The 21,285-nt window shown below is 36.8% G+C and overlaps 1 protein-coding gene across 1 annotated transcript in view; it reads right to left on the bottom strand.

Moving 5' to 3' along the window:
• LOC140168581 (uncharacterized) overlaps positions 1-21,285 on the bottom strand; it is a 49,391-nt gene that overhangs the window by 17,565 nt on the left and 10,541 nt on the right. Inside the window, exons 2-3 of the mRNA XM_072191981.1 lie at positions 20,929-21,046; positions 18,951-19,069 (exon numbers count right to left, since the gene is read on the bottom strand). Of these exons, the coding sequence (XP_072048082.1) occupies positions 18,951-18,983 (33 nt within the window). The 5' untranslated portion in view covers positions 18,984-19,069; positions 20,929-21,046. The remainder of the gene's footprint in view (positions 1-18,950; positions 19,070-20,928; positions 21,047-21,285) is intronic.

A 21,285-nucleotide genomic window follows, 5' to 3' on the forward strand; every position in this document is an offset into this window, starting at 1 on the left:
TGTAGAACAGAAATTGGGCTGAGTATTTCACTTTTATCTTGGAATCCCAGCCTTTTGATTTTCACCTTTGCTTTTAATGATATAATGGCTGGAATCTTGGGAATTTTATATGAAAATAAATTTATTGTCTATCCTGATGGCCAATAAGTATTGCCAAAATTTGCTGTTTCCCTGTGTTTCATTGTCTCCTTCTGGGGTTAATAAATATAACACAGCAAATTGAAAATTTGATTGATTGCATTCACTGTTGTTAGTTACAATTACTGGAATGTTGGATTGCTTTATTGACAGTGACTTTGAATGGTGCTTACTAATAGTAGCAGGTATCTTTTTGTCAATGTCCAACACAGAAATTAGGTTAAAGGAATACAAAGTATGGGTTCACCACACTTTGATGGATATACAATTTTGTTTAACCTGGTAACACAGCTGGATTGCCATCCTCCAACAGGTACAATTACAATGACATATCCCGACCCTGGGATTCTGACATTAGCTACATGAATTCAAGGTGCAGACCACCAAATAACTTCTTCATACATGGTGTTTTCTACCCCACATGACAATATTTTTCACTTTTATACATCATTCCTTGTATAAAATTGAGGACTAAATTTTCAGTTTTTTATTTTAAAAATGTTGAAAAGCGACACCGCTAACAACACCAAAACTAGCATTAAAACTAATGTTCCGTTAGCAGTAATTCGGACAGGGCCTTCTTATCTTGTGAAATTGATTTGTAGTATTTCATATCTATTTTAGTGATAAATAGGCTAGCATCATTCTTCATTTCAATCAGAACATGCCAAACTCAAGAAGAACACAGGACACCACACATTTTCTCCAGTAGCCATGTACTTTTAACCGGAACTCATCACCGTTGCACCTTTAGTGATTTGGTGTAAATTGGGCTGTTCCAGTTGAAATCCACACATCTACGGGGAGCATGTCCTGGGAGTATGTTTTTAAACAAATGTAATTGGTCAGAGTTAATCATTTTGAAACCCATACCCCCCTGTATATGGCTTTGCGTATATTTTCCACAAATGGAGTCAGTATTTCAAATGGAAGTTGCCCAATTGTCTATTCTATTCAAAATAGATACTCCCTCTGTGGCAGACTTGAGCTAAATCTTCCACAGGGGTAGTGTGGATTTTAAATGGAATAGCCCAAGAGATCTGTGGTGGATCAAATAAACTTCAGAATTTTCATCGCTGATGTACCAGTCACAAAAATTGCAGTGCATACAACTAGTAAGCGAGCAACTTTAGAAGTTTCTGAAACCTTATAGTACACTTTTTGAGTGACCATGCCCATCACTAGAGAATAACTGTTTGCGTGTGACATGCATTATCACACATACATAGGCAGTAACAGACATTTTTATTTTATTTTATTTACATTTTGTTTATACAGGGTAGCCTCATCAGCACTTTGTGCTGCTCTCCCTGAGGGCCCTGTTCTAGGTACAAAGAGTCTAATGCTTTTACTACACAACATGTTATAATACAATTATATTAATTAAAATGTACATTTTAAACCTACACAAAGTAGTACATGCTATAGTACTGTGGGATTGGGCTGGATATGGGCTTGAATCAACGCTAATAAATTCTTAAAAAACTAATTATTTTTTTCAATAAGAAATCATTTCAAAGAGTTTCAAGGGCCTTTTATCAAGTACAAGGACTTTTGACAACTTGCAAGGCCTCAAAACACAAATTTAGTTTTCAAGTAACGTATTTGTTCCACTAACTGCTCAGGCCACTTATCAAAGTCATTTTGGGTGTGTGCTTATATTTTTACATTGATTAGCCTACATAGTACGCGGATTGTAGGTTTCTCTACTGGAAGTGTACCAAAATTCCAACCTACAATGCAATAGGCATATTGCATTTGATTGTAAGGAGATTGACTAACTTGTGAACTGTGTTTAGGCCAAAAAAAAATTGTTTGTTTGTCCACGTCCGACCGACCGTGTACCCTGGTCTCGACCGTGTTTTTTTTTTCTTCTTCTTAATTCGTGTTGAATGTGCTAGTAAAACAGTGGTTAGTATAAATTTAAAGAAAGAAAATGTAAAGAAAATGAACAGTATAACATGCAGAACCATCTCAAGAGTTAAACCAGTAAAGTGCTGTGTGTTTTGACTTATTTACCAGTCTTCAAATTGTCAGTTTCAAGTGCAATATCTGTAAAAAAATGTAAAAAAAAAAAAAAAAATATCCGACCTACCGACCCAACTGTTTTATAAACATCTATGGACAAACAAACCTTTTTTTTTTGCCTTATTGTCATGCAATAAGGAATTTCGGCACAAATTGACTTCCAATAGACCCTAAATCCGAATATTTCATATATGTACAAAGAAATGTCCCAAAATATTCTACCATCATTATCAGTGTGCCAAAAGTTGTAGATCATGATTCAGATTTCCGGGCAGTTATAATAGCAGTTTACTTGAATTGTTAAGGGGGTACTACACCCCTAGCCAATTTTTTGCTTATTTTTGCGTTTTTCTCAAAAATTATAGTGCATTGGTGACAAGTAAGATATGTATATTATAGGGGGAAGTACTAAAACTACTGCACTGAAAATTCAGCAACTCAAGGCAAATAGTTATTGATTTATTGATCAAATATTGGTTTTCTCTCATTCTGGACTGTACAACTCCACAACTAGCTGTTGTCTGTGCTGAAATCAAATTTCCAGTGTAGCAGTTGTAGTCCTTGCCCCTATAATATACATATCTTACTTGTCACGCAAAAATAGGCACAAAATTGGGCAGGAGTGTAGTACCCCCTTAAGTCACTGGGATGGGCGCTTATATGGGCATGGGCAGTTAATGGACGGTTATTGGAATGAATACGGCCCATACGGTATTCAAAGACTGCACCAGCCCTGCTATGTGGGTGTCATTATCAACCTACCAGTTACAAAATACTGCAGCAAACTGTTGGTGATCACTTTGCAGGGATCACTTGGCCTACATTTCAGGCAGAAAACTTTTGGCAAACCTGGCTTAATGCCATATCAACTATTTTCCTCTGTCAGTTGATTAAATTTTTTCATCAATACAAAAGAATCACTACAATCAAATAGTTTTTTTCTACAAATGCATGCAAGATATCATAAATCATTTCCTGCCTATAAGTTATAACCTTATGGCCTACTTGTCTTCTTTGCTTTAATTAAACACTTGGACACTATAGAATATTATAAATAATTATTGTAATCACTAACTTTTTGTGAAAAATGCATTTTTAGGGTCAGTAGGTCTATTCTTTGGTTTTATACATTTTATTCTTATTTTTTAAGGCCTATCGCGATTTGCTCATTTGGAAAATTGTAAACATCATCAAACGCCATCTAAAGCTGTGTATTAACGACAAACTGGGACATTTTAGTATGAAATATTAATCAAAGTAGATAAATTAGTATTTGAATGGTGCTTCAACTTTGTCAATACTGCTGTTTTCCTCCTTTTTTGCCAAATTTTTCATTGTAAAAATACATTTTTAAATACTTATCATTCACTCTTAAGCAATCTATACAAAATTTCCACAGGGGGAAGCAGGGGGGGGGGCTGTAAAATAGCAAAAGTAGGAAAAAGGGGTACCCCTGTAAAAATGCAAATATAAGGAAAAGAGAGAAGAGAAAGGGAGAAAAGGAGAAAAAGAGAAGAGAAAAGAGAGAAAAAAATATATTGCATGTACTTAATTAGGCCCATGTTTAGAAAAACGAACAGTCAGTATCAATCACAAGTAGAACTAGTGGCAAATGGTGGTCATAGACCACAAACCTAGCTGTGTTCATCAAGTCATTCAAAGCGAGGACAAGATATAGTTTCCCACATTCAAAGTGAGAACATTTTGGCATAGCGAGGACAAAATCCCAGTCCTCCTTATGGGCACTGGATATAGCCGATACATATATTTTCACGGTAAAGGGTGTAACTTTGGATTTTTAACATTTTAATCCGTAGTGTTCTAATAAAGCCACAGAATTCCATGATTTTTGGCCACATAAGTCATCTAGTTAGCAGCTACCTTGGGTAGCATAATCAACTTTGGGAGTTACTGTGTTCAGTTTTAGCAGGCTTAAATGTACTTAATATTGCCATTTTGAAAACTATAAAAAACAGTAACATTTTTGTAACACCCTGTGTTTTCTTCAGATAGTAAATGGATAATTTTCTTATCCTGAAAGTACAGTCATATGTTCAGTAAACACTGCCACATTAGATTTAATTGTGAACAGCCCTGTATTTTTGAGAACCGGACTTCAATATTTGTCGTTTCGGAGGCTTCATTTTCCGTTAACAATTGTTAACAAACTTTGTGGGTGTAGCTTTGGTTCATAATTCTTGGTTATTTCTTCATTTCTTCTTGATTCATAACAGTTGTTATCTTAACTTGAAATGGGTAACAAAAATTAGTCGATTTGCAAGCTTTTAAATTTTTATAAAATCTTGACTTCAAAGAGCCGTTTTTCCGTTAACTTTTTTGAAGCCTTCGAAACAAACTGTTCAGCAAGCTTGTGCAAATATAAATAAAAGAGCTCATCCAATCTATTTATCAAAATGTAGTAAAGTAGATCCTCAAGTCACATGTTTTTAAATCGTGGAGATATATATCACCGTTTGAAAATGGGACCCAATACAAACTTTCCGTTAACAATTGAAGCCTCCGAAACAAATGAAGCCTCCGAAACAACAATAAGATTACTTATCATCTATGCATATCTAAATTGGTGTGTTTCATAATGATATCTGCATTGTAATTATTACTTGATATGTGCAGAATGTCATAAATTTAAAAAAAAATTGACATTATGGTTAATATTTGAAAAATATACTGATACCCAAAAATGCCTGTTTCGGAGGCTTCACATGCAAAAACACCATACGTAACAAATGGGTGAAAAAATTAACATGTGATAAATCTACAATATCTGCCGCATAGAATCATTGATTCAATACACACAAGAAAATAACAGCTTAGATGATCCCAACACTGTTGTTTTCAAAAAAACTACTTCTGCAATGTTTAACAATTGTTAACATGAAGCCTCGAAACAAAAAAAAATGACTTGCTGTGATAATTTAATTTTGTCACAACTGAAATTCAATACTTAGAAGCAAAGCATGAAAATTGGTAATTGTGATATTTTTTACCTATTTTTTATGTCAACTTGTAGTAGTTAGCCAAATATTTTACTTAATGATCACCTGTGTTGTTAACTGAAGCCTCCGAAACACAAATCGCTTGAATTGCCAATTCTAAAAAATAACTCCAATTTCTGTGAAACTTGGCTGGGAGGTTCCTTTCATCAAGTAGTATTTGTACATGAAGTTAGACATTCAAATTATTTTAGGAACCCAATTAAAACTTAAAAATATGTTTAAGGTTTGGAAATTTCCATTGTAAATGACACTTGATGTTAAAAAATTTCAAAACTGCAATTACAAACATAGCAAAACATGGTATAAAATTTAACTGTTATCTGTTGACTTACTTTGGAATGGGATTTCACATGTATTCCAGCTTTCATGTCATAATTTTCTGAGGTTATGTAAAATACATTTTTTCTTAGATTTTAACCAAAATGTTATGGAAATGTCAAATTTTTATTAGAAATCAAAAGGTTTAAGCCTTGAAACATTATTTTACTGGAATTTAAGTTGCTTCTATGCATGATTTCAGTAAACAGAAACATATTTAAGTGGTTTGAAATTTTGACCCTAAAAATCAAAAGTTACACCCTTTACTGTGAAAATGACCATGTGCAAGTGACGTAATTGTAGGATGTTGCTTGTGGCAGAAGAAGCATTTTGAAGTCATTGACAGAAAGAAAGAAGAAAGAAAGAAAGAACGGATAGAAAAACAGGACCTAGCTCGGGGGGTTGAAAACCCCCCAGCTAGGTAATATACGCCTGTAATTTATATTTTGGGCATTGCTTGAAGGCATAAGTCTTCGGCCAAAAGCATGTGAAAAATACTGCGGGCCCGTCGATATGCAGGGCCCATCACATTTGTCCCTAAAGTCAGTAATGATTAAGGGAGTCAATGGTGACTTCAACAATCAATGCATGCAAGTCTCAAGTCTTATAAAGTGTCAGCAGACCAGTGTAACTTTCAAACTTTCAAAATTGTACAAATTTAGATTGGGCATTTTTTTGTTTAAAAAGCAATGATATAAATAAAATAGTGTATAAATGATGCACCAAATGGCTTCAATTGGACCTTCATTTTGTAATATTCCTTCTGAGAGGGAAACATTCCCCCTCCCACAAATCCCTGCGTGTGCAGAAACAACTGCCCATTTTGCTTCTGTTTTGGACACTTGTACACTTAAAGGTCCATAACCTGATCGGCAACATCATCCCCCTTCCCACCTCCCGATTTTGTTCATGGTTGTTGAGTTTTTGGTATCACACAATAGATCATATTTTTCTCAACACTATTTTGAAATTTGGCGCTCCAAGTCGATGTATTTCCGGAGAATTCATGCAAAAATGCTGTTTTAGTGGCTACCACTTATAAATACTTCGGACTTCTGGACAGTCTATTATGATGCAATTGCAATTAATGATAAGTCTCCGCAACAGCTAGTTTGGCTTCGCGTCATTCACACAAACATTTGCTTGAGAGCAACTAAACCCCTCCAAGATGGTATTTTATAAGCTCTAAAACTTCCATTTAGAATACAAGCAGCTTCATGGTGCAATCAACTAGCGCACTGGCATAGTAAAAAGCAGGTCTGGGTTCGATATCCGACAGTGGCAGCTTTCTTTTTAATATCCATTTTTAACCCAAACTTTTTTATTTTCATTGGAAATGTACATATTGCAAGGGGAAATATATTTTTTTGGTTCCTTTTTTTCTGAATTGGTACTGCATGGATGGGAAAAAGAGCTAAAAACGCAGCTTGGAAAATGTACGGACATCGCAGCATATTGTCGTTGTCACATCACAGGCCATCTGTTTCGCTTCAGAGCTGCATAAAGGGAATGATATTTGATATTACATCTACCGGTAAGTTGAAAGAAAATCCATATCCAAAACCAATAGGGTACCCCCTTTAATGTTTTAAGCAATAACTGTAAACTAGTGAATAATGATCCGACAAATGGCTTCAACTGGGCCTTCATTTTTTGCTTCTGCTTTGGACACCTGGCACTTTAAAGCAATACTATTTATACAATAACAGTGAAAACGTGTTCACCAAATGGCTTCAATTACATGTAGGTCTAGGTCTTCATTTTGCAAGTTTGTTGCCCTCTAGAAATCTTCTATATAGAAGTGTCTATTTGGTACCCCCCCCCCCCACCACCACCACCACCCCCTAGCTACAGGCCAGGTTCAAAAAAACAAATCATAAAAAGATTAATTCAGGACAATTAATGTCCTTTTGGATGGTGTTTATATATGATTTTCTACTTTTTGCTATTAAAAAATATAGTAATGCAAAACTTTTGAGCTTCATTCAGGTAAATTGAAGTAGAATAAATGCCAAGGCCATGCGATTTTTCAAACACCAGTGAATTCATGACAATTCATACAATTTATAGACAGAGCACTCTGATCCAACCTTGGATTAAATTCAATTCAATGCATCTTTAAATAATAGAAACAAAATATTTTGACTTTAATAAAAACGGGTTATATTGGTTACTAGGGAAATCAAGGCTAGTTGTCATATCTCTTATACTGTGAAATATATTATCTCTTTGTTTTGTTGTTACCATGCATGTGGTGCCATTTTGAAACGTGATGTGCACTGAGAGAATAGTACAACAACTTATTTTTCCTATAAAGATATATTAATGTCATGGTTTTATCCAATTCCGTTCCTCAGCTTTTATTATATTGTGCTTTTAACATGATATAATGTTATTCCAATTTATATCCAATAGTGCCACCTTGGATTTAAGATTTTGTGTTTTTCAAAACTGAAATACTTGACACATGTGATGGTTTAACCCATTGATTATGTTTTATCATAGATTTACTAGTCATCAGGTCAGTTTCAAATCTATATTTGCCTTCATTTACTTGCATTGATTTCTTGTCACATAAAGTGGGTTAATCATGAGATTTCTAATCCAATGCAAGAATCCAGCACTAGAATCTGTGGCCCCAGAGACAAGAACCTTTCTCACCCATTGTCACATAAAGTGGTTTAATCATGAGATTTCTAATCCAATGCAAGAATCCAGCACTAGAATCTGTGGCCCCAGAGACAAGAACCTTTCTCACCCATTGTCACATAAAGTGGTTTAATCATGAGATTTCTAATCCAATGCAAGAATCCAGCACTAGAATCTGTGGCCCCAGAGACAAGAACCTTTCTCACCCATTGTCACATAAAGTGGTTTAATCATGAGATTTCTAATCCAATGCAAGAATCCAGCACTAGAATCTGTGGCCCCAGAGACAAGAACCTTTCTCACCCATTGTCACATAAAGTGGTTTAATCATGAGATTTCTAATCCAATGCAAGAATCCAGCACTAGAATCTGTGGCCCCAGAGACAAGAACCTTTCTCACCCATTGTCACATAAAGTGGTTTAATCATGAGATTTCTAATCGTCAATGCAAGAATCCAGCACTAGAATACATACATACATATAAGATTTATATTGCGCTTTATCATGAAATACCAAAGCGCATTACAAGAGATTTTACGCTACAATAAACTTACGCTACAAAAACATGCAAATGGAATATAAACAAAAACAATATTAAGCAACAGGAAATAAATGTGATTTGAGGAGTTCTTTGAACCGGTTAAGGGTGGGGCCTCACGGATATGTTGTGGAAGAGTATTCCATATCCGTGGGCCAGCAACATGGAAAGCCTGATCCCCAAGGCAGCGATTTGTATATGGAATGTGAAGTTTGGTTGTATCAAGAGAAGAACGAAGTAAATGATGTCTGGTGTTAACAGATGAATAAAGATGAACATAATCCTGCAAATAAGTTGGAGCTAACCCATACACACACTGAAATATGATGGTGAGAAGTTTAAACTTTATGCGTTCTTTAACCGGAAGCCAATGAAGCTCAGTAAGATGAGAAGAAATATGATCACGCCGCTTTAAACCACAAATAAGACGGACGGCCCGATTTTGAATGCGTTGAAGCTTGTTAAGATTGGTTTCTGTAGTTCCAGTTAAAAGTGAGTTGCCATAGTCCAGACGAGATGTAACAAGTGCACGAACAATGTGATTACATGAGTCTTTATCTAAATATCTCCTAATGCGAGAAATGTTCCTTAGTTGAAAAATCAGAGTTTTACACAAATGAGAGACATGAGTATTCATTGATAATGTTGAGTCCAGGTGAACACCTAGATTGCGAACGGATGTAGATGGCATTACAATAGAATTTCCAACTGTCAGATGATCGGTAGAGTATGTTCTGGTATTATGTGGTGAACCAAATAAAATAAATTCAGTTTTGTCCATATTTAACTTTAATTTGTTTAATTTCATCCAGCAACTAATTTCCTGTATACAAGCTTGAAGACGATGAATAGCAGAAATGTTTTCACCCGGTTTCTTTGGATCATAGGCACAGTATATCTGGGTGTCGTCGGCATAAATGTGAAAAAATAAATTGTGCTTTCGAATGATGTTACCAATTGGTTGGATATACGTAGTAAATTGAAGAGGCCCCATGATGGATCCTTGGGGTGTTCCACATTCAAGTTTGATTTCTTCTGATAAAGTTTCATTAATAATAACACGACTGCTGCGATTTTGCATGTAGGATTTAAACCAATCCAGTGGGGCACCAGACACGCCAAAGGTTTTACTGAGGCGACCAAGAGAGTAACATGGTTGATGGTGTCAAAAGGCATGTCGAAGATCTAACATAGCCATAAGAACAACTTTGTTTTGATCGAGCATACTCAAGATGTCTCCTTTAACTTTCAACAACGCAGTTTCAGTGCTGTGTCCTTTGCGGTAAGCACTTTGAAAACTCTCAGATAAACTATGATCATACAAATGGTCCTTAAGTCTGGTAGCCACAATGGATTCAATAAGTTTGGCAAGAAACTGAATATTTGAGATTGGCCTATAATTTTTCAAAACATTCACATCAAGAGTGGATTTTTTCAGCACAGGTCTAACAATTGCTTTTTTGAAAGCATTAGGAAAAATACCCTCTTGCAGGGAAGCATTGACAATCATAGTTATCAGTGGTGAAACAGTGGATATGTTTTGTTTCAAAATCCAAGTAGGGAGGGGTCGAGCAAACACGTCTTGTTGGAAAGTTTACGCATGACCTGTTCAACTTCCTCAACCGTAGCAAGAGAGAAACAATTTAACACATGAGACGTTTCAAGATCTTCACTGAAAATTGCTTCGTCATTACAAACATTTTCATTAAGTTCAACCATAATTTTATCAATCTTAGTTTTGAAAAAGCTTGAAAATGTGTTACTTAGCTCACTAGCTGAATCATGCATTGGCAGAGACTTCACAGATCTGTTAAGCAGATTGTTTACAGTGCTAAATAAGTCCTTACTATTCGCTTCCGATATCTTGGCTCTGAAGAAATCAGTCTTAGCCCTGATGATCATATCATTGACAAGATGGGCCTGGTCAAGATAAACCAAATGATCATGATCAAGATGAGATTTACGCCATTTACGTTCAAATTTCCTGCGTTTTCACGAGCTTCCCTGATTTCATCATTATACCAAGGTAGACGGCAGTGAACAGATACACTCTTGGTGGTAACAGGTGCATATTTATCAAGCAAACAATTACATATATCAGTATAACATGTTACCATATCATTAATATCATCACACTCAACACAGGATATTTTTTCTTTAAGTTCAGTACCAAAAGAAGGTTGATCAAAATTACGGAAATTACATTATGGAACGTGTGATCTTAGGAAGATCAGGTTTTACACGATTTATGGTACAATATACTTGGAAGTGGTCAGAAACAATTGGTACTTTGACAGTCCAGTCAAGAACAACATCATCATCGGGTCTTGATATTACAAGATCGAGTGTGTTACCAAGACGATGAGTGGGTTTAGTAATATGCTGTTCAAAACCATTTGAAGACAGCAAATTGGAAAATTGAGACACATCAGATTTAAATGGTTTATTCATATGTATGTTAAAGTCACCCAATAATAATATCTGTGGCCCCAGAGACAAGAACCTTTCTCACCCATTGTCACATAAAGTGGTTTAATCATGAGATTTCTAATCCAATGCAAGAATCCAGCACTAGAATCTGTGGCCCCAGAGACAAGAACCTTTCTCACCCATTGTCACATAAAGTGGTTTAATCATGAGATTTCTAATCCAATGCAAGAATCCAGCACTAGAATCTGTGGCCCCAGAGACAAGAACCTTTCTCACCCATTGTCACATAAAGTGGTTTAATCATGAGATTTCTAATCCAATGCAAGAATCCAGCACTAGAATCTGTGGCCCCAGAGACAAGAACCTTTCTCACCCATTGTCACATAAAGTGGTTTAATCATGAGATTTCTAATCCAATGCAAGAATCCAGCACTAGAATCTGTGGCCCCAGAGACAAGAACCTTTCTCACCCATTGTCACATAAAGTGGTTTAATCATGAGATTTCTAATCCAATGCAAGAATCCAGCACTAGAATCTGTGGCCCCAGAGACAAGAACCTTTCTCACCCATTGTCACATAAAGTGGTTTAATCATGAGATTTCTAATCCAATGCAAGAATCCAGCACTAGAATCTGTGGCCCCAGAGACAAGAACCTTTCTCACCCATTGTCACATAAAGTGGTTTAATCATGAGATTTCTAATCCAATGCAAGAATCCAGCACTAGAATCTGTGGCCCCAGAGACAAGAACCTTTCTCACCCATTGTCACATAAAGTGGTTTAATCATGAGATTTCTAATCCAATGCAAGAATCCAGCACTAGAATCTGTGGCCCCAGAGACAAGAACCTTTCTCACCCATTGTCACATAAAGTGGTTTAATCATGAGATTTCTAATCCAATGCAAGAATCCAGCACTAGAATCTGTGGCCCCAGAGACAAGAACCTTTCTCACCCATTGTCACATAAAGTGGTTTAATCATGAGATTTCTAATCCAATACAAGAATCCAGCACTAGAATCTGTGGCCCCAGAGACAAGAACCTTTCTCACCCATTGTCACATAAAGTGGTTTAATCATGAGATTTCTAATCCAATGCAAGAATCCAGCACTAGAATCTGTGGCCCCAGAGACAAGAACCTTTCTCACCCATTGTCACATAAAGTGGTTTAATCATGAGATTTCTAATCCAATGCAAGAATCCAGCACTAGAATCTGTGGCCCCAGAGACAAGAACCTTTCTCACCCATTGTCACATAAAGTGGTTTAATCATGAGATTTCTAATCCAATGCAAGAATCCAGCACTAGAATCTGTGGCCCCAGAGACAAGAACCTTTCTCACCCATTGTCACATAAAGTGGTTTAATCATGAGATTTCTAATCCAATGCAAGAATCCAGCACTAGAATCTGTGGCCCCAGAGACAAGAACCTTTCTCACCCATTGTCACATAAAGTGGTTTAATCATGAGATTTCTAATCCAATGCAAGAATCCAGCACTAGAATCTGTGGCCCCAGAGACAAGAACCTTTCTCACCCATTGTCACATAAAGTGGTTTAATCATGAGATTTCTAATCCAATGCAAGAATCCAGCACTAGAATCTGTGGCCCCAGAGACAAGAACCTTTCTCACCCATTGTCACATAAAGTGGTTTAATCATGAGATTTCTAATCCAATGCAAGAATCCAGCACTAGAATCTGTGGCCCCAGAGACAAGAACCTTTCTCACCCATTGTGTCACATAAAGTGGTTTAATCATGAGATTTCTAATCCAATGCAAGAATCCAGCACTAGAATCTGTGGCCCCAGAGACAAGAACCTTTCTCACCCATTGTCACATAAAGTGGTTTAATCATGAGATTTCTAATCCAATGCAAGAATCCAGCACTAGAATCTGTGGCCCCAGAGACAAGAACCTTTCTCACCCATTGTCACATAAAGTGGTTTAATCATGAGATTTCTAATCCAATGCAAGAATCCAGCACTAGAATCTGTGGTCCCAGAGACAAGAACCTTTCTCACCCATTGTCACATAAAGTGGTTTAATCATGAGATTTCTAATCCAATGCAAGAATCCAGCACTAGAATCTGTGGCCCCAGAGACAAGAACCTTTCTCACCCATTGTCACATAAAGTGGTTTAAGGGGTACTACACCCATTGATTTTTTTTTTTTGCATTTTTTGCATTTTGTGAAGAAATTACAAAAAAAATTGGACAAAGTGGTATGCAAAATGAAGGGGCAAATCTTCTCGTTTTATTGGTGGTATCGGTATCAATGTAGCTTACATGCTTTTACAGATAGAAGCCAAAAGGAGGTACATCACTGATGATTTAAATTCACTTCATTTTGGAAAGCTTACTATCAACGGATTTCGTTAAAATTTTGGATATGTGTTGCTAACACATTAGGGAAATAAAGTTGATATGTAAAATGGGAATAAGTGGTTCCTGATTTCTTTTATGACTTCATGAACTTGGTGCTCCACAACTATCAAAAAAGGAACTGGTTAAAATGCTTCTATTTTCAATGTTGAGCTATATTTTGCATTTTTAACTTGCGACATTATTGCACTGAAACTTAATTAAGCCATAGGTAACAGGTTACAACAACCATACTACAGCAATGATGAAAAAATTGTATTTCTTGTCACCTATACAACCATATTGGGTAGTTTTCCGTAAGCTTAAGTTTTGTGATTTTGGTAACTATTTTATATTTATTTGTGAAATCCGTCTCAACTAGGCATTCTAAATTGTACTCACCATTTACATCCCAAGGTATATTAGTATATCCACCATGCACTTCTCGATATATATCCAGTTAAAGACAGAATATCAAAATTATGCCTCATATGATATCACAGACTCTCACATGTGTATTCAAAATTGATGCTTAAATTTGACCTGAACCAATTGACCTATAACCTGACATACGGTGACCTAATAGCCTTTTCTTCTCCTAACAATTAATGACTATGCATCCATTGTATAAGTGTTTATTTAATTTATTCAGTGTTATATCATGGTAGGTATTTTGCATGCACCACTATAGATTTTCTATAGAGAGTATAACAAAGGATTTAATGTATTCTATTCATGTACCCTACTTGAACATTTTCAAAAGAATAAATTATGGTTTGTTATGAAACACAGATCTGAGTTACTAGGTTATAGTAAACAAAAAATATATAGGGCTAAAATGACTTACTAAAATTGTTGAAATTCACTTTATATGTAGATATATTTTATAAGTTCAGGACATGAGGTGATAAACATATATATGTACTTAATAAATTTGCAAGAAAAAAAAGAAGAGGGGTACTGATGAAAATCGGGGTATTATATCGCCTTAATCATGAGATTTCTAATCCAATACAAGAATCCAGCACTAGAATCTGTGGCCCCAGAGACAAGAACCTTTCTCACCCATTGTCACATAAAGTGGTTTAATCATGAGATTTCTAATCCAATGCAAGAATCCAGCACTAGAATCTGTGTCCCCAGAGACAAGAACCTTTCTCACCCATTGTCACATAAAGTGGTTTAATCATGAGATTTCTAATCCAATGCAAGAATCCAGCACTAGAATCTGTGGCCCCAGAGACAAGAACCTTTCTCACCCATTGTCACATAAAGTGGTTTAATCATGAGATTTCTAATCCAATGCAAGAATCCAGCACTAGAATCTGTGGCCCCAGAGACAAGAACCTTTCTCACCCATTGTCACATAAAGTGGTTTAATCATGAGATTTCTAATCCAATGCAAGAATCCAGCACTAGAATCTGTGGCCCCAGAGACAAGAACCTTTCTCACCCATTGTCACATAAAGTGGTTTAATCATGAGATTTCTAATCCAATGCAAGAATCCAGCACTAGAATCTGTGGCCCCAGAGACAAGAACCTTTCTCACCCATTGTCACATAAAGTGGTTTAATCATGAGATTTCTAATCCAATGCAAGAATCCAGCACTAGAATCTGTGGCCCCAGAGACAAGAACCTTTCTCACCCATTGTCACATAAAGTGGTTTAATCATGAGATTTCTAATCCAATGCAAGAATCCAGCACTAGAATCTGTGGCCCCAGAGACAAGAACCTTTCTCACCCATTGTCACATAAAGTGGTTTAATCATGAGATTTCTAATCCAATGCAAGAATCCAGCACTAGAATCTGTGGCCCCAGAGACAAGAACCTTTCTCACCCATTGTCACATAAAGTGGTTTAATCATGAGATTTCTAATCCAATGCAAGAATCCAGCACTAGAATCTGTGGCCCCAGAGACAAGAACCTTTCTCACCCATTGTCACATAAAGTGGTTTAATCATGAGATTTCTAATCCAATGCAAGAATCCAGCACTAGAATCTGTGGCCCCAGAGACAAGAACCTTTCTCACCCATTGTCACATAAAGTGGTTTAATCATGAGATTTCTAATCCAATGCAAGAATCCAGCACTAGAATCTGTGGCCCCAGAGACAAGAACCTTTCTCACCCATTGTCACATAAAGTGGTTTAATCATGAGATTTCTAATCCAATGCAAGAATCCAGCACTAGAATCTGTGGCCCCAGAGACAAGAACCTTTCTCACCCATTGTCACATAAAGTGGTTTAATCATGAGATTTCTAATCCAATGCAAGAATCCAGCACTAGAATCTGTGGCCCCAGAGACAAGAACCTTTCTCACCCATTGTCACATAAAGTGGTTTAATCATGAGATTTCTAATCCAATACAAGAATCCAGCACTAGAATCTGTGGCCCCAGAGACAAGAACCTTTCTCACCCATTGTCACATGTGAAAATCAGTGGCGGCACCAGGAATGTGGTTTTTTTTGGGGGGGTGGGCAAAGTGAATTTCAGGCGGGGGCAAAATCAACCAATTTTGGGCAAAATTGCCGCAAAAGTTTTTACTGGGGGGAAACAGTTCTGACTAGGGGGCATCCCCCCTGTGGCACCGCCACTGGTCACGAGTGAAAATGATTTCTTTGTGAATGTTGGTATGATGTGCAATCAAGGACACACAACTCAATGTAAACTGATTTGATTCACGGTTTGATAGTAAATTGCTGTCCACGTTTACCAGTGTATCTGTCCACAATTGATGGACCTTTCCAATTATCATCATCATTCAGTTGGCTGTGGAGCAGGTAACTACAAGCTTTCTCCAACTGCTGTGATCATGGGCTAGCATAGCAATTTTGTTTGGCTGCAGCATCACTTCAGTATCTCCCAGCATCAGGAGGTGCTGAACATACTACAATATGCATGGTCATCCTGGTTTTCTCTTCCGGTGTGGTGGAATATTAAGGGCATATTCTATTCAAGTACCAATACACCTAGATTCTAGAATAGTACTTGAGTACGTATGAGTACAATTTCTGTACTTAAGACTTGATCTTGGTGTGTCACTTATAAAACACTACTTTTTCCAGGCCTGAATATCGCTAATTCATCACCACATGAATAAACACAATATATATGTGATCCAATCATTTTTATTTACTTGCCGAAACACAAACGCGGAACGCTGTTACTAACATTCAAAAGTGGACCTCCGTACCGTCAGCATCAATTAGTAACCTCCGCACATGATGTGTCGTGCATCAAACAAACTGCTCGCGCGCTGCCCATATTTGCACAGATTGTAATTCGTATTTTTGTTATTGGTTGTCCTGTTTTAGCATGTTCCATTTTGGAAAGGCAAAATGTAAAAACTTTTGATAGGATTTTCTCTGTTATTTTGTAAAGTGAAAAGAAGAAAGTGATGGTTATGAATGAGGTTTTATAAGTTTGCATCCCTAATATTATGAAATATCGAACTTAACATTTTGCTTTGGACCTCAGAATAACCCTTTGGGCCCTTGAGATATTCTTCTGGTCCAAAGGCAAAGTGATGAGATTTTTCACAATGCTCTCCAAATAACGGATAACCTACATTTTTTGTTATAAAGACAAATGAACTAGATGTTGCCAATTAAGTCCCGCTGGGTGTACTTACCTCAACTTTGTTATCAGGCTTAGGATACATGTAGGCCATGTAAAAAGTACAGTATACCTACATACGATATTAATTACAAACTTAAAAGATATATAACTTCCGAAAGCCTACATGACTTAGTCGTTGAATGTCTTTTCTAAGCAGGGGGTAACTGATATTACAACATTATATGTACTAACAAAGATATTGGGCCCAGGTAGACCATACAAAAAGTAGACCCTATCTATCATGGTACAAGTATATCGTCCAAGTTGGTTTCGATAAGTTGTTTTTCTTCCTCTTTAGCCTTATCATCAGTTTATTAATATCATTTTTCTAAGATTTGCTTATAATAATTTTACTAAAGGCATTTAGTGAAATGGTGTAATTTTCACACCATAGTCGCATGCCTTATTGATTGAGCTATAGACTATTCCTGTCCAGTCCAAATCCATTCACCCTGTAACCCCCTTCAGAAGATAAACGTTTTTCTCAAACACAGGTGGTATAGATTTCAAATGGTGTCACCCATATTCAAGTAACCCCATTTGAAATTCACACTCCCTGTGTGGAAGATTAAGGTCAAGTCTTCCACAGGGGGTGTATAGACTGCAACTGGAATAACTAAATATTATTAAGTAAAAACACAGATTAACACACTTTTGATCTACATAAAATTTCGGACAAATTTTGTCCTTCTTTGCCACCCATTAAAAAATAACAACATAATCGGTGGCGTAGCCGGGGGTGCAGAGGGGGCAGAGTGCCCCCCACCCAAGAGATTTTCAGGGACAAAATGGGGGATGGTAAAGAGCAAAATGTCCTAAAATAACCAATTATGGGACAAAAAATTGATAAATGGGGAAGAAAAAAAGAGATTGTATCTAGTATAAGCAAAGTGCTTTGGCATACCAAGAATTATGAACTTTCATGCAAAAGGAAGTGACCTTTAAAGTCATAATGTACAATCTTATAATATGAGATAGGTTCATTTTTTTGGCATATTTGTAATGTTTACACATCCCAACTTGAACGTATATGGAATCAGTAACATTTTTTGTTGTGTTTGTAGGTCACAGCAGCTAGCCAAGTTCAACATTAAGTCATAATTCATGTAATGTAGATAATAGTCTGGTATTTATAAATTTCATAAAAATATTTTTAAAGTACACCATTGGGCAGAAAGTAGAATTTCAAGAAAAAATGCAGGTGTCACTAAGGAGCAAATCACACATGGCTTTAATCTATGTGTAAAAAGGTATTCAAATAAATTATGCCCCACGTCTCAGTCTCAGACACCCCACAATGAAGAACATTATTAAATGTGTTTTTATGCCATCTGCCATCTACCATCACCTGTTCCAATGTGCCCCAGTTACTCAGCATTTTCTCATAGGTCTAGGTCCTGATTTGATGATGTTTACAAACTCTCATGTCACACATAAAGCTTGTATATTGTATAAGGTGTAGAACAGGGACACGTGTATGAAACCAAGAATATCAATAATAAAAAATAAATAAATAAATTTAAAAAAAGAATATCAATAATAAAAATCTTTTGAAAGGGATGTGCTGGGACAATGTTGATCACAATGAGTAACATCACTATTTCTTTTCGATCAAAGTAATTTGAAGTGTACCCGGTACGGAATTAAGGGTGGTTCAAAACATTTCGATGGAGGGCAAATCCATTTTTGTGGTTCTCTGACACTTTTTCCCATCAGCACCATATCTTCATTTTGATAAATAGACACCCATTTAATTACATACAACAGGGACAGACTTAGGTTTCAGTTTGAAATGGCAAATCTACTGGCCCGGCAAAACATTTACTTCACATGTAAGACTTACCACAAGGAACTGCCGAATTATCACCAGAATCATCAGCAATATCAGATAGGATCCCAGTGCTATAACCACAATGATTGGTGTGGGAGCTTAGGCCATGTATCTGGGGGCTGTGTTACACTCTGAAAAAAAAACCCACACAGCTGATGTAAGTGACACATTCCTTTATCTACAATGGATCTGGTACTACAAGAAACTACTCTCCATTCCAGAAAAATACAGAACTAATTGTTTTGGATTAAAAAAAATATTATCCGGATTTGCCAAATGAAACATAGCTTAATCCTAATCCTTTAGGTAGTCCTAACTAGCAATAAAAGTCAAATTTTAATATTTGGTTAATTTTTGGAAATAAGGGCCAAAAACATGCATTTTTAGGGTGTTTTTTGACCTTTTTCATATTCTGTGACAATCAGGCTAATTTCAAGTTATGCATTCTAATTTTTGGAACGCTCTCAATATTTCTATTTTTTACACGAAATCTTGTTATGTACTTTAGGAAACTAACATTAAAAAAACATCTGAGATTTTGAATAAATCGTCAGAACAAGACAGTCTATTATTACGATGGAAATATCAGTCATAAACAAAGACCAAAGGACCGTACCATAGTTTGACCGACAGAGTGACAGGCATTAGCTGTGGTAGTAAATTCCAATTTTCTTTGCTTTACCTCAGTTGTTCAGCTCAAAATTAAAAGGGGACATATCAGTAAAAGCTAACATTAATATGGCAAAGAAATTATAAACTGCTCAAATAAAGAAAGTCTGCACTTATGTATAAACCCATCCTACATCAAAACCTGATCTTGTTATGACAATTTGATTGATAAAGTCGTGTGCAGAATCTTGTAAGCTCCATTTTAATACCAAATTTGCTACCAAACACTCTAAATTCAGAAAGAAGGAACGAAAAAGGAGAGAAGATGAAGAAGAAAGTCACTTGGCACCCCCGGGATTCGACCCTCGGACCCCTCGCATGCCACGCAGAAGATCCCCAGCATGTAGCTACACAGGTGACGTTGGCCCGTCCAACGATTCCCTGGGTATATATGACTTGGTCTGATTGCGTCATCAAGTCCCGTGGAATCCATGCACGCAGAGCGGTTTTAATAGTGAGCTTTAGTGAGTCCTAGTTGGGTTAGGGTTAAGGGGGCATATAGGAAAAACATGCATGTAGCTTAACCCTAACCCTACCCGTGGTTTTTGTGCTATCGGAAGGGAAAGAAGGAACGAAAAAGGAGAGAAGATGAAGAAGAAAGTCACTTGGCACCCCCGGGATTCGACCCTCGGACCCCTCGCTGTGTGCCTCGCATGCCACGCAGAAGATCCCCAGCATGTAGCTACACAGGTGACGTTGGCCCGGCCAACGATTCCCTGGGTATATATGACTTGGTCTGATTGCGTCATCAAGTCCCGTGGAATCCATGCACGCAGAGCGGTTCTAATAGTGAGCTTTAGTGAGTCCTAGTTGGGTTAGGGTTAAGAGGTGAATGCAGTGCGTAACCATTGACATAGCCCGAAACACCCGCTAGGTCATATCTATCGCATCATGTCCTAGTATTCATCAGTAAAGTACTGTATCAATCCATGCGTTTTAAATTAACAATTGAATAAAGCGCGCACTTGGGATAGTCCACAGGGACCCATCGTGGGCAAGCAAGCTTGACCACGTTGGCACGTTAAGCAATTTCGACCGCGTGCATAGTTTTGATTTGCAACTTTTGAAAATGCACCAAGTGCCATAAACTGGTATCAATCTTTGTCACTATTGAGTGTTTGGTATCAAATTGGAGATTCTGCACACAGCCGTATCAATCAAATTGTACATAACAAGATCAGGTTTTGGTGTAGAACGGGTTTACTGCGGACTTCCTTTATTTGAGCAGTTTACTATGGAAATGTTACAATATGGCTTTAAGTGGCCTAATGATAATTTTATTATACATTAATTAAAATTAAACTACAATACTGCAACTTACAGGTGCATCTGCCATTTCTTCAGAAAACCATCAAATCTGTTCACTCTCACCACTTGACCTCATCAATCACAACAGCAATGGTTCTATCGATCATTTCAATATCACACAAATAGTAAATCTAGAAAAACAAATGAAATCAATACCTGTGGTGTAGATTTATTTTTTGACATTGGGAAAAATTTCTTGAAATATAGTGAATGCAGTCACCTTTTGGCGACAGAATAAGTTTATAGTACAAATGCACATGAAAATATTGAAGCTAATCTGGTGAAATATGGTGCATAAGTGGAATAAATTTGTGTCAAGCGCAACCCACACAATACAGACTGCCTTTTGTCCTATTTTGCCCCAGGTTTC

The sequence above is a fragment of the Amphiura filiformis genome, chromosome 13, assembly GCF_039555335.1.
Source record: "Amphiura filiformis chromosome 13, Afil_fr2py, whole genome shotgun sequence".
Lineage (NCBI taxonomy): Eukaryota > Metazoa > Echinodermata > Ophiuroidea > Amphilepidida > Amphiuridae > Amphiura > Amphiura filiformis.